Genomic DNA, 15,337 nt, shown 5'->3' with positions numbered 1-15,337 from the left:
TTGACACTTGGTGCCTAATTTAAATATCATTGTAATAGATATTCATTATTAAAGATAGCTCTAAACGTCGTTGAATATACTCCAAGAGCCTGTAATCTCCAAACATGCAAATACGCTACTAGAAAGAAAAAGTTTGCCTAATCATAAGAAATTTGAGTTTTATAATTTCCTAATATAAAAAATAGTGTCAATATTATTATGAGTTTTTATGCACAACTTATAAATTAATTGCCAAAATAAGCATTTTAAATTTGTTTGTATTACTACTGAGTTAGCATTTACGACAAGATCCAAATTTGACGTTTAAGCTAACTTACATACATATATATGGCGATTTAAATGTAATTGAAAGCGCAGAGAGTAGGCCTTTTTATGTTTAGTTATGCAAGTCACGTAGGAATTAACATCTTATGAATAAAAAAAAACACTAAAATTTACAAATATATAATTATTTTAATATAACATCGTTTAATTTCTTCTATATAATCGAAATTCAATTGACACGATAGTAATAAAAAACTCTCATTTAAAAAATGTTGAAAAATAAGAACCAATAGCAAATAAACATTAGACGTCAAAAAACTTCAATTAATTAACATCGACTGGAACTTCGTCCTTCATACTTGCCAGGATCAGATTCTTGTCAGTTCCTTGTGGTCGTTTGGGTTCCAAGGCCGCCCTCATTTCAAGAGCCTGCGTGTCCGTCTCAAGAGATTGTTCCTTATCATTGAGATCTATTGCTATCTTGATAGAAGCCGCCTCCAGGGCGTTGTATGTTGCCCTGAATATAAAAATCTTATCTCAATATAATAGAGTCGATTACTAAATGATATATAGTATGTATTATAGTATTTAACTAATAGAAATTCCATGATATAATTCTCACATCATTTTTAATTACGTAACTATTCGAATTATAAAACAAAACTACGCTAATGAACGAATTGGAGAATTGAAATTTGGAATGGTTTCATACAATCTAATCAATAATAATCAGTAACTTATTTAATAAAATGTACAAAATCAATTAATAATCTTAGTATCGTACATGTTAAAATCATTTTAAAATGTATATATTTTAACGAAAGGGAATTAAATAAAACCAAGTAATTGAACGCACTACCGCCCAGCGTCAATATTTGCTTTGAAGTGTCCTGGTTTGAATTGTTGAGTGTACAATGGTACAAAGGTGCAAGGAACAAATTATATTATTCTATGACGACGTGATGAAGATTAAGTGAAGTAAAGACACTTGGTCGTAGTGCCAGTTTATGTCTATAGACTAACGTGATCTTTTAGTATTAGCTCGTACCATTTTCTCATTGGTCCTAACAAAAATAAAAATATATCTATATTTAGATATAATAAATATTTACCAAATAAAATATTGTAAGAGGCGATCCCGATTCACTCACAAACGAATATTCCAATCCACTGTTACTATAAAGAAAAACATTTGTTGACACGGTTAGAAATTGTAGCGATCTATGGACGTATTGGTTTTCGTGTCAACTCCCCGTGTTAGACCCCAGGAGGGTAGTTTATTAACTCTAATATAGTTTACTATTTCACCCTTAAAAAACTCGACTATCTCAAAGGCCGAGCCAGATGTATGAAAAATAAAATTACAAATCCGTTTTATTATAAAGAAAGGCTACCTGCCTATTCCGCGGTTCACCTGATAAGGTTTCTTTCAGATATTGTCAGTATAAGAAATAAAATCAGGTTGACCCGTGGCTCTTTCCAATAAACAGCTACACAACAATATAAAGTATTGCTCTTGGACGGTAGAACAACTGACGAATGGAAGAGAACGACTACAAAACCGACTCCTGCTACTACTACCAAGGAAAAGTCTGTAAAATCTAGTGATCTAGATATGGACATAGTAATTATTTTTTTTGAATACGTATCACGCTAACCCGCTGAATATTTTGAAAGTAAATTTGTACAAGAGCCGAGATGGCCCAGTGGCTAGAACGCGTGCATCTTAACCGATGATTTCGGGTTCAAACCCAGGCAGGCACCATTGAATTTACATGTGCTCAATTTGTTTATAATTCATCTCGTGCTCGGCGGTGAAGGAAAACATCGTGAGGAAACCTGCATGTGTCTAATTTCAACGAAATTCTGCCACATGTGTATTCCACCAACCCGCATTGGAGCAGCGTGGTGGAATATGCTCCATACCTTCTCCTCAACGGGAGAGGAGGCCTTAGCCCAGCAGTGGGAAATTTACAGGCTGATTATGATTATGTAAATTTGACGACCTCCGTGGTCGAGTAGTGTGTACACCGGTTTTCATGGGTACGCCACTCCGAGGTCTCGGGTTCGATTCCCGGCCGAGTCGATGTAGAAAAAGTCTTGGGTCTGGGTGTTTATGGTACCGTCGTTACTTCTGATTTTCCATAACACAAGTGCTTTAGCTACTTACATTGGGGTCAGAGTAATGTATGTGATGTTGTCCAATATTTATTTATCATTATTTTCATCGTATTTCAGAGGTTTTTGGCTAAACATTATCATAAAATAATAAAACATATAACGAAGCCACACCAACGTGCGGCCGGGTTGGCGAGTATATATATTCTTCATTTCATTTTCTTTTCATTACGTTTCAATGTTTGTTTATAATTCTGTTTGGTGTAATTTTTTTTTTGGGTTTTCTATTAACGTATCGTCGTCTGATGTAGTAAATGTGGAATTATTATGTATTTTACTGAAAGACCATAACGAATGACAGCAACAAATATCCGGTCGAAATTTCATCTCTATTTGGTCGTTGAATGTTTCCGCAGAAACGCTTTGAATTTTTTTTACTTTTATATGTTATTGGGGTATTAGTCCATTGATATTTCTTTTTCTTGACTTGTCGAATCAAATAATTACTTAGTACAACCATTTTGCTTCATTTTCACTACTAAAACTTACTAAGTTTAATATATTCAAAACGTATGTACCACGTATGCGTTAGTAGATATTTTATAGATTTTCGGTGATAATTATTTATACGTTACAAAGCTTTCATTGATATAAAATGAAGGCATTGTTTCAATACTGAAAAACGATATGTATATTATAACAGCAAAACTCGGCAACCGTTGATCTAACCTTATATCGTTATTGCGATCAGTTAATGGTATATATAAGTTGATGTGTTACAGCACATGGGCATCTAACAAGGAGTTTTAACAATTGAATAGTACTAAAACCTTCTTCATGACAAAATATTTAGTCTCCATGGCAATCTGTCAAACGGTATAGTCTATTAACCACGAACTAAAATATACGATAAAGACTTACGTCAGAAGAACTTTTATGTATGAAAAATCCATTCTAGTAATAATGTATTTTCTGAAAAAGAGCTCTTTTTTCATAATTTAAAAATGTGCGATCAAATTATAATAAAATGGTATAAAGTATTGTGTGCTGAATTATATCCTGTCAAGAGTATTCATCAATATTTTTTTTCAACTACGAAATGTAGAAGCCTACTCGTTCGATTCAATTCAATACAATTCACAAAACATAAATGGTTACATAAGAACAGTCAGCTCAAGCCTTACCATAGAGTTTTTTCATGCTATACAGACTGCACCAGTCAAAGTAAAAACGACAGATTCGTAAAAAATAGTCCCGTTTAGAACGCCGCAAAATTACATGAATACCGAAAAGACTTTTATTAAAGGTCACGAGATTTAGTTAATTGCTACAAACAACGAGCAAACTATGTGCAAATAAAAGTCGACTACACTTGAAACAGACTCCTTTGGCTCGAGGCTCTGGACTTGTTCCAAAAAGGACAATACGAGCATTTCATTAGGAAAATAAGTGCAAAGCTCTCAGAATCTATGTTGCTACATAACTTTATACGCTTGGAGCGCACACATATTAAGTACAGGACTCATGGATTAATTTTCTAGTCAAGTTAACAACAATAATTGTAACCTGCTTCAATCAACGTACATTTATATCACTTGAAAAAAAATAGTTTTTGTAGGGCTCTCCTCAGAATATATACAAATACTCGTACATTGTATATTTACCGAGTTATACGAATATCATGATGATGAGAGTTATAGGTCATGATCGAATACGAATTTCCACCAGCGTCCTTTCTGATCATTTTATTTCGGTTGCTTTGAAATAAATTCCTAGTTTTTATATATTTTCGGAAAGCTAATTATTGTTTAAATATTGAAAAATATCCAGTGTTTAATCGTTTTTATAAATCAGAAGAAAAAAATAGATTTTAATCGAAACTTTTTTTTAAAATAAATTTTTGAAGTTGCAATTTTGAGTTATTTGAAAAAATCTAAAAAACGTGATAACTCAAAAATGGTTCACTTTTACATTATGCATATGGGGGTTAAAATTACCGCAAATAGTCACCTCTATCACCTCCTAACGGGAATACGTCGAAGTAACCAATAACCCTGTATATATATACTTATATATATACTACGTATAATAATTAAACTATTATTCTATCCTTAGACAAGAAAAAAATCAAACGAAGACTATTGGTTTACGTGCTCTTTAACGTAAGATTTTGTATAGGACTGATATCGAGGTTTTCTTAACATGCAAACTAAACATTAAATTATTGGCTCGAATTAGTGATTCAGGGTCTCATCCATTGGAGCATTAAACACTAGCTTCTAAATTAATGTCAACCCAACAAAGAATGAAGTTAGAATATATTTTCAACTATCAATCAATTAAATACCGTATTAAGATATTCGCTTTTGTTTATTTGTCACATAATATTTATGTCTATTTATAAATAAAATAAAAATATTTTGTTACATTATTAAATAGTTCATAGTATCAAAAAAAAAAAGTAAATTTTCTTTAAATATTCATCGATCAGATTTATAAAAGCTTTTCTCAAATTAACGCTAAAAGCTTCACAATGTCGGTAACTATTTACAAATTTAGATTGGAGACTACGTTAGAACCAAATTTTAGTTTTGGCTTAGCTAACAAATTAATTTACTAAGGTAACCCGGGTTTAAAATAGCATTGACCTGTTCCAAGATTAATCTTGGAACAGGTCAATATCTATTATGATAATAATTTCCTTTAAATATCTTTAAGATAAGAAATTATAATATTATATGAAAAAGATTTGTTTTTTCCTTTATATGCAACATATTTTTCTAAATGTCTCTATTCCGATTGATACTATTTTCTTGAAATAAATGAAATGTTTTCTTTTATAACCTTGACATTGCAGTATATACAATGGGCTAAATTAATTTTACTTTTATCTTCTCCACATTCTCATTATAAAAACAATTTGTACCTAATAATAATTAATATATTTTTTTGGAAACCGCATCACTCCGCAGAAGAACAACGTAAGATTAAGAATTTAAAGTCCACCGTCAAGTCAATTTCTTGTATCGTGTTATATTATTACTTACCCTTATATTATTTCTTAATCCATGCGTCTAAATAACGACTCCAAATTGCATAGAAAATATTATCTATTAGGTATATATAGTTCGAGCAACTCGATAAGCAGTAAGTTGCAAAAAGAGAATTTGCAAATCCAATTGGAAGTTTGCATCAAAAAAAAGTGAAGCTCTGTTGTATTGAACAGGAAAAGGCTTAGTATAGATAAAATTTATTGACTTACTTTGCACAATCTTGTTTCTCTTGTAGCTGGCGTATCGTTTCCCTTAAGTTTCGGACTTCTTCTTTCAGTCCTACGTCGGCTTCATCGGATGCAAGTTCTATACCCGGTCTGTACCCTCGAGTCTCTAATCGGGTTTCGGCAACCTTTAATGCGTTAACTTTATCCGCAAACTGTTCGCCAATTGTTTTCAACTCGCTCGCAAGTTTGTCCATATTCTCTTCCATCTAGTGACATATTCCATTTTTTGAATTGGTTTAACATACAGCTATACAGTGCCTATTGTTTGAATTCAAATCTTAGAATAATAGAGTCGTTTCGACAAAACGTATGAGAATATATGGGAGTTGGTATATTTGGGAATGCGATTCCATTTATGAATTCAATCATAAGTAAGCTACACACATATCGTCAAAGTTAAGGATTTTTAGTGGTTAAGATAATTTAATGTAAGAATTGGTTGTACTATTTTAATCAAAATCAAAATATACTTTATTCAAATAGGCTTTTACAAGCACTTTTGTTGAATGGACATTTAACAAACTATTTTAAATAAAGCTACCAATGTAGATTCTACCGCGAAGAACCGGCAAGAAACTCAATAGTTACTCTTTTTCAACATCTAAAAATACAGTCATGTTAGTTAAGTATATACAATATACATATGTATATATAAAAAAAAAACGAAATAGTTACTTTTTAGTTCAAAGTAACTTTATTTTACAATTAGACCAGTTCTGATGAGTAACACTACGAAAACCCTAAACATCGGATTTTTAAATTTGGATTCATAAATCAGAATACATTTCATACAACTATCGCAGTGACACAGCTCATCAATGATTTCAATTAGTGCAAATCAATAATGGTTAAATATCAAATCGAATATAACAGTATTCGGTTTGATATTTAACCGTACGTATTATAATTTGAAATAACTGATTATTATTAGTTTTACCTTCATTTTCTGCCATTGTAATTCATTACGTGCCCTCTGCGTGTCGTATATGCGTCTTCGCATCATGTAATTCGTAACGTCTGTCTGTGCACGTAATGCGTTCCTCGCTCGACCGCGGGCCACAAACAACATCTCCCGGAGACGCAGCGTGTCTTGAAGTTCATCTATCGCCATCTTCTTTGTTGATTCACATTTGTTTAACCATTGTTCGTACGTTATCATTCTGCAGATTAACTTTCATCATTGATGCTACCCATTTTGATCATATCTATATATAATATACCCATATACTAGCTTCACTGTTACTATATGGATATACTATACAACTTTGAGATTAAAGAACAAACAAAAAAAGAAAGATTTTGGTTTTTTTCCGGCTAGAAAAGGTGAAATTCTCGGCTTTTCTTTACTACAATCCTCTTGGTCAGTCTACTTATTAATACAAACCGCATTAAAATCTGTTGCGTAGTTCCAAAGATCTAAAAGTACAGACGGCGGGAAGCGACTTTGTTTTCTACTTTGTAGAGAGAAGAAGCAAATGTATCTTTAATTTCGAATTAAGTGTGCTTCTTACAACAGCTATATGTTTGTTAGGTAGTAAAAGAAAGCCGAAATTAAAACATGCATTGGAATATCAGTAAAAACATATATATGTTTATCTATTTATTGTTAACAATATTATAAACGCGAATCTTTTTACTCAATCACACTTAAAACCAGTGGTAAGAATAGTAGTAAATGTACATAAGGTCAGGAGCCTATTTTAAATTAATTAAGTAAAATATATACTGAACTCGATTTAAGATAAAACTTAGTACCTATATAAGCAGCTGGACAGTTACCGCTCACTTAAAAAAACACGAGAAGGGTTTTAATAAAACTTGGTAGCTAAATTTATTTTTAGCCATAGATTCAAGATAACATACTAATAATTTTTATGTCTGTAAATTAAAGCGCTATTTCCTTATAACATGTGCTCGAAAGTAGCCAATGAATTTCCGGATAGAATAAATAATTTAAAAAATAATTTCGCAGGAATAGTAAAAATATAATATCATTGAGTCATTCAAAAAAAGTTATATACTCCGACCCTGCCAGGATTCGAACCTGGAATCTTCTGATCCGTAGTCAGACGCGTTATCCATTGCGCCACAGGGCCATATGATCTAAACTTTCAAAATAGACTTGCTAATCCACAGATAAGGTCTCGAAAAAAAAAGAGAAAATGTCATACCGATTGGGAGTTTTGAGCGAATCAGTTTTATAAGTAATGTTGGCACAGTCCTTATCCAAACTGAGCATGTCTTTATCAATTAGTAAGGCTTCGTTTTTATCATTTAGATCAAGTTGTAGTTTGAACTTGACTACTTCTAATTTATTAATCTTTTCCCAAGCTGACTGACATCGATCTATGAGCATTTTTTTGTTGCTCTCCGTGACACACAACTCCTACAAATATATAATATGAGGAAATTAGTACAAAATATATGTACATAAAATATTATAGTTAAAATAATAAATATAATATATATATGTATATATTTTATAAAAGCAACATAAACTACTTATAAAAAACAAGCAGTAACATTACTCATTTAATAACTTACGTTTAATAATTGTACATTGACTTACGGAATATGTAAATGTTTTATTAAAAAGTATTATACATATATTTTTTATGGTATAGGTATCACCACTCCATATTAATTTAGAAAGATACTGTACTTGAAGTTAGACTTGCTCACACACTCTTCAAACCGGAACACAACAACATTGCTGTGTGGCGGTAGAATATCCGATGAATGGAACGTACTTGCATGAAGCCGTACCACCAAGTTTGTAATATTACCAAAATATTCTTTACGCATTAATTCTTTGGTTTACAATGCGTGAAAAACGCTTGGTAGTAGGGTTTCGTGCTAGCCCGTCTGGGTAAGTACCACCCACACATCATATATTCTACCGCCAAGCAGCAATACTTAGGATCGTTGTGTTCCAGTTTGAAGGAAGAGTGAACCAGTGTAACTACAGGCACAAGGGATATAACATATTATCTCCCATAGTTGGTGGCACAATGGTGATGTCAAGAATAGTTAATATTTCTTACAGCGCTAATATTTATGGGCGGTGGTGACCACTTACCATCAGATGGCTCACTTGCACCTCCGTCTACCTATATCACAATATATATGTATTACTAAATGTACCTTTTTCAACTCAGTATCAGCTAAGTCATAAGTTAATTCCGAGCTCCTTCTTCCATCTCTATTGGACAGACATTCAGAGCATACTAGAAGTGGCATGTTCAGTTGTTCTAATTCCCTTTCGGTTGAAGCCTTCTCCTCTTTTAACGCACTCATTTCTCTATCTATACGTTCCAGCAGCTCTTGAAGAGTTGATTTCCACTGTTCTATTTCGTAGACCCTGTATAAATTGTTTGGTAAGTTTAGGCCTAATATGTATTAAAAAAAATAATAATAATTACGTAGTAATTGTTAAAAAGTAAAAAGGTAAATTAATAATAATATTTTTTGTATAATAAACGTATTAAAAATAAATATTATTTTTTAATACTAAACGCGCCCAGGCTTAGCACGGGTGCGTTTAGTATACAAATAAATATTTATTTCATAACGTGTCTCATTCTCCAGCAGTAGTAGGCTGCGTGTTGAAATGTCTATTAGCCAGTTTATCGAGAAGAATTTTATCTAATATCACTGTTTTTGTTATTAAAACAGGTCATTAGAACTGTCAAATTGAAGTAATTTTTTTTTTATTTCCTATATAAACTGACAAACCTATAAATCTTGACAAACAACAAAAAACCCTGCCAATCGGTCAAGTTATTCTCAAATGACGGTCATGAATGAGGCAATTTATATACTTAGAATTGCAATTATATCATGAAAAACTAATCTGACTGATAAATTATACTATCTGAAATATATATCAACATTTATATCGCACTTGCTACCCTATAGAATGAGGGTCTCCATAAAATGGTTATATTGAGGACGAGCATAAAAATAACACTATTTCTACTAATTAAAATTTTAAATTCACAAAAATAATAAATACGAACAAAGTTATTTTAGTTTAGTAATTTCATCGAGATCATATCATAAGTTATCTAGTCATGTTAGTTTCTCATGATATCATTGCAAATCTAAATGTATAAATTGCAGCATTTATAATCGCCACTTGAACTATTCAATTAAGAAATATTTAAATTTTATATTTTTATTATTGTAAGTTCCTTTTTTAACTTAAAATAGGAAGAGGGGTGAACGTCTTTGGCGTAACCATATCTATAGCAAAGTGGTCATCGCTGCCTATAAGGTTATTCTTCAAACCGGAAACTTGTATTGCTGCAAATCAACACAAAGCCAATGAAATTGATAACAATTTGCATACATTAATTTAATTATATTCATGTCTTTATTCTAGTATATAATAAAAAAAAAAAATCAGTTGTTTAATAAATTTCAGATTTCATAATATTTAAATTTACCTCTCGTTACATGTATAATAATAAATATTTATATATGAATTCGAATTGAATTTAAATCGTATTGAATGAAAATGTTAAATAAAACCACGTATCACTATTTTATCTGTCATTCCACTTGTAAGAAATTGCTCCCCTACAGCTGGGTAAAAGCTTTTTATACTTAGTAAAGGTTTAGTAGCATTTAGTGAAATCGTCCCCAGCGTACAATACGCTCGTTTAAGACAATTCCGTATCGTAATACGGACGGTAAACTCAGTACTATTTTCAGTGTCAACGATCAGTTGATTCAATACTTTAAGAATGTTTAAGAATTAATAATATGAAAAGTTTTTATAACTGGGATCGTATCAGGAAACCTAGTCGAGACTCATATAAGAAATAATATATTTTTTTTTTATTTTTCATCGAGTTACATTATTAAAGAAATGAATAAAAATAAATTTATATTTGTTTTTGAAATTAATAAACGTCAATATTCATAATATACAGATTATTGACGACAATTTTACAGCATCATTTAAAACAGTTCCATAAATAGCACAGCAACCAAAATAGGCCTTTGTTTTTTTATTTAATCGGCTTTTCTCAATTCTGGCAAAATTAATATATATTATTTTATTTACTCATTTTATCGTAAGGCTATATATCAAGTTCAAAGTTTATACTAAAACAGCTCGTAATTGTCTCATTGTTGAAGACTCTCCGCTTAAAGAGGACTTTCGAACTAATTCCTAAACGCTCCTAAGTGTATTGGTAAACAGATATTTGACAAAATATCATGAGAGACGTGCAAATTTCCTTACGATGTTTTCGTTCACAGCTCGGCACGAAAACGATATTAAACACATGAAATCTTACATGAATTTAATTCCGAGATCTTACCATGAAGATCCATGTTTTTCACTAGACTATCACGGCTCAAGTTTCTACTATAAAATCTTATTTGAAATACTAAAGCAAGAGCTGATCTAATAATAGTTAAAAGAGTAAAGAAAAGAAAAATAAAGCTTATCGTATTCAGTTTAGTTTAATTACCTTGCTCTAAGACGATTGTTGTTGTGGTAACTATCCCATTGCGTTTTAATCCTAGTTTCATTGCGGAGTTGATGAGCACTGTGGCGTAGATCAAAGGCGTCAGCTCGTCTGGTGTCTGCAGTAACCTATTTAACGGAAAAACTTTTTCAGATTGAAGAGCGATGAACGGTTTGTTTTGTTTGTATCTAGAAGTACAAACATGATCGATTTGTAAAAAGTTCTTAATTTCCAAAAAATTATAGTGATGCGCTATTTGAATATATGAATACTCAAGTTCTCCAATCAATAAAAGCGTAATATGAATGCCAATAGGATCATTTCAACTTTTCATTGAAAACAAACTTCGTTGAAATGAATATTTACGACGGAACGTCTAACTTTGAATAAAAATCACCGTTCCTTTTCAGAGACAAAAGTTTAAGAATTCGGAATGAGATACACTTAGGGGGATTTACAAGTAGTGTTTTGTCTAGACTGATACAGTATAGCAAAATAAAAAAATTCGCTGCGTATACCCATCGTTATCTATAACCAACAGCTTACAATTTTTTAGTCAATTGATAGAATAGTCCGATACATAAAAATTTGCTATAAATACTAAATATTATGGAAATTAGATTGTACAAATTATCTTTCTTAATTCATCTATTTCGGTAATATCGTAAAGATTTAGTATTTTTCTTCGTATTTTTTGGGCAGCACCTTCCGATGAAGACTGAAAAATTTTTTTACCATTCTATAAATAGTAGAAGGTGAAAATAAACAAAAGCGAGTCAAACACTTATATGAAGAACCTTAAAACAAAAGATGCTAATCCTGCTCAAATACTCCTCAACAAACAAAACCGTAACTCATGATTTCAAGATACGTCAAAAATTACCCAAAGACTTAAGAGCAATATTATTCAAAGTGAAAATTGAGGATCTCGTGAATTCCGCGCCAAATCTTCCTTTAAAAGGCTTACCAGTCAATTTAGCATTACGAGGAACAGGTAAAACTTTTCTAATTTGCCAGCAAGCCAGACCACCTTTAAAATTATTAAAGGGAGAATCGACAAAATGTTACCTAAAGCATAATTGTGGTGTTATGTACTGAGATGTACCCTAATAAAATTAACTTAGGTTCTTCAAAGGTAGACAGTAATTTGTTTCTCGCTTTGAAATTCAGCCACGTTAATAAAACATTAAGGTTTTATTATTAGGTTATATCGTATTATGAGAGATACGACCTTTTATAAAAGAGATTTGAATACATAAATACTCAAAGGCTTCTATTTAACTTTACTCGAAATGAAAAGTAGCCATGGTTCGAGTAAAAAGTTTTATTTACTTTAAGAAATACTCAATTTTAATATTATAAATTAAATTTAATGTAGCTATTTATTGTAAGACTGACCAATGTACCTCAATAGTAATATGTTTGTAAAGGTTGTGTTTCTAAAATAAATATTACCTAATCAAGGTCTAAAACTTTAATATTATCTTTATTATATAAGACAAATATTAAAAACAACTTACAAACATACATGTTCTATGCAATCAGCGAAGCAATACTAGCCAGAAGCTATATCAACATATTTTTAAGAAGTTTTGTTAATTACTTAACGTTGACGTACATTTATTTTTTATAAAAACCAAATTTGCCACCTGAAGATAGTCTGTTAGTAATGGTTAACTTTGCCCATAGATACTGGGCATATCGTAAAACAACAGGTCATATCTAAGATGCTGTGTCCCATATTTTACCGGCAGTTAACCTTAACCACTCACCTTTTAAACCAAATCACAGCAATACAAAGCATTGTTATTTGGTAACAGATTAACTGGTAATTAGGAAAGAAATAACCAAGTAAGGACAACTTAGAAATGTTTTAAAATGACATAAGTATTTGATAGGTCACATGATCGACAGTTGACGTAAGAATGTCGGTATAAAATAATTGCTTCGTTAGGAACCAAATACCAATTTAATATGAGGTTAAATCTTACTGAACAATGTGTCAACACTGGTAAAATTAACATTTGTTTGTTTGTTTCTTAGAATAAAAGATTAAATAATGCTCTGTTTATGTTTGCACCTTTTAAAAGACTATTTGTTCGTTTAAGAATACTTTAAAATTTTGTTTATTAAAACAATACAACAGTCAAAAATAAATCGAAAAAACTCCGAACATAGAAGTAAATATTACTTGGTAGCAACTATTTTTATCCTATCGGGGATGGTAGAAAGAGCCTCTCGTAAAAAAGAAGTTCTAACTCTCTGAACATTGCTTTTTGAGTACGATACAAGAGCTGTTTGTAGTTTCCAAGTGCATTTACGTCAGTATCTTTTCTCCTGCAACAGTAATAGTTGTAACGAAACTTATGTACTTGTAAGCACTGTTATAAATCTTTTCCAACAATTACAAAATACGTAGTGTGAAATCAATACAAACTTATATTATAAAAAACAGCCCAATATCACGAATTATTTTTTGTATTGATAATTGAAAATATGTTAATGACTATGGTGTTATGCACGAATCGTTATAGATAATGTAATAATAAATATTTTCCTTTAATATTCGTGTTATATTTATTTTTTGTAAATAGTACATGGTATCTTAAGTTAACATGCGTATTTTTTGCATAGATGTGTAACAGTAATATAATTTTGTATTATCAATATCGTCAGTGGTAAGCAAGAACGGCTAAAGCGCCAAAAAGGGTGATTTTGGGAAATGAGGTTTAATGTTAAGTTAGTAAACCTCATTGCCAGAAGTATCATAATAAAAATATCTCCTTGAACGAATTTTAGCAACAGCGGTCAATTTTAAAGCCAAGATCACAGACTTTACGTGCTTACAGACGAACGGAAGTGTATCACTACTAACTTCCTTACGTCGGGATGCTATTGAGAATTTCTTGATACAAAACTCAATGAAATTACAAAAAGCTGCGATAGGGAATTTTGCCAAGATTTCACAACAATTTCACATCCCAAAACGAATTAAAAATGGACAATCCCATTTCGTAATATTAGTATGAGTTATACCTAAGTTAATGTCAGATTACAATTTTTAGCTTTATGATTTTCCGTAGAGTAAAATACTACCGCTCCAGCCGAGAGCGTCGAAAGAACTGGTTAGGATTTTATTAAGCGCATTTATTAATAACATTAGAACATACGAGTTTTCATTATCTGTTTAATGGTCGGGAACTAACCTATCAGTGAAGCGACTGGTTTCGAAGAAGAATTCTGTCAAATATTACGCAAATATTGGAAAAACTTGCAAATGGTGATGATGATGATGATTATGAGAATTTATTTTTATAAATCAAATTATATTCTAGTCAATATAGTTTCACTTTTACTAAAAGCGAAGAGGTGAGACAAGGGTTTATGTGTATCCTTTGCTTCGACAATGTTAGTATAGTCATGCTAAACGATCGGTAACATAGAAAACTAACGTTCACGATGGCTTTAGTCTAAGCTGGCTATAAAATAAAGTAAATCACCTGCAAGCCGTACAGTCGAGCATCCCAATCCGGCAGACTTAAATGCGGTAATGGCTTCTCGAACGTTACTACGGACTGCATCCTGATAATTTATTATTATTCCAATATTTGGATAATGTCTAAACTGTACTATTGGTAGCGATGTCAAATTGAAGTATGTGCTGGTAATGTTGACGCTTGTTTAGTAACGTGCGGCGTTCTTATTTCGATTTTTATACGTGTGACTGGTTCGTTTGTTTCAAGGAGTTTGTAGTCTTAAAGTTTTTTTTTTTTTAATTAAATATCTTTTTAATGTAGATGTAATTTATTTTGTTATTTATGTATATCTAATTACATATTATTGTTATAACATGTTCCCACACGGCAGATACCCTACATCCTTTTCTCACAACGCGTGGATCTAAAATTAGGATCGCGCTTTTTCCACAAAAATTTTACTTGTTTATAATTTTTTTTATAATACATCCTGTAGTCGGTGAACCATATCCTAAACAGAGGTTACCTTTGTCCCAGAATGGATTTTTTTTTTTAATAGTTTTAAAAGGTAGTTAGAGGATGTGAATCTTAACTGAAGATTCTGGATATCCGGCCAAGCATAAATTATTTGTTGTGCTCGGCGGTCAAGGAAAACACAGTCAAGAAATTTGTACCATGTATATTCATCAATCCGCATTAAAGCGCGGTAGACTCCAAAC

General features: G+C 31.4%; 1 protein-coding gene and 1 non-coding gene across 2 annotated transcripts; both read right to left on the bottom strand.

Annotated features, from left to right (window-relative positions):
• Positions 1–433: 433 nt before the first annotated feature.
• On the bottom strand, positions 434–14,794 carry LOC113393119 (tektin-2-like). The gene is made up of 7 exons (XM_026629832.2): positions 14,643–14,794; positions 11,146–11,270; positions 8,807–9,023; positions 7,834–8,048; positions 6,600–6,822; positions 5,645–5,868; positions 434–781 (listed from the first exon to the last, which is right to left on the bottom strand). The coding sequence occupies exons 1-7, from the start codon at positions 14,721–14,723 to the stop codon at positions 589–591; spliced, it is 1,278 nt and encodes a 425-aa protein (XP_026485617.1). The 5' UTR covers positions 14,724–14,794; the 3' UTR covers positions 434–588.
• Trnar-acg (transfer RNA arginine (anticodon ACG)) lies at positions 7,686–7,758 on the bottom strand. Its single transcript has one exon. It is a non-coding gene; the product is annotated as a tRNA-Arg (tRNA).
• Positions 14,795–15,337: the final 543 nt, after the last annotated feature.

The sequence above is a fragment of the Vanessa tameamea genome, chromosome 12 (genome assembly GCF_037043105.1).
Source record: "Vanessa tameamea isolate UH-Manoa-2023 chromosome 12, ilVanTame1 primary haplotype, whole genome shotgun sequence".
NCBI lineage: Eukaryota > Metazoa > Arthropoda > Insecta > Lepidoptera > Nymphalidae > Vanessa > Vanessa tameamea.
The sequence above is the reverse complement of the archived record's forward strand: the minus strand, read 5'-3'. Positions and strand labels throughout refer to the sequence as shown.

Excerpts from the sequence above, each read along its gene's own strand:
- LOC113393119 (XM_026629832.2), bottom strand. The coding sequence starts at position 14,723 with ATGCAGTCCGTAGTAACGTTCGAGAAGCCATTACCGCATTTAAGTCTG. Across the intron at positions 11,271-14,642 it reads CTCGACTGTACGGCTTGCAG|GTTACTGCAGACACCAGACG; the intron begins GTGATTTACTTT and ends TCCGTTAAATAG. Across the intron at positions 9,024-11,145 it reads AACAATCGTCTTAGAGCAAG|GGTCTACGAAATAGAACAGT; the intron begins GTAATTAAACTA and ends CAATTTATACAG.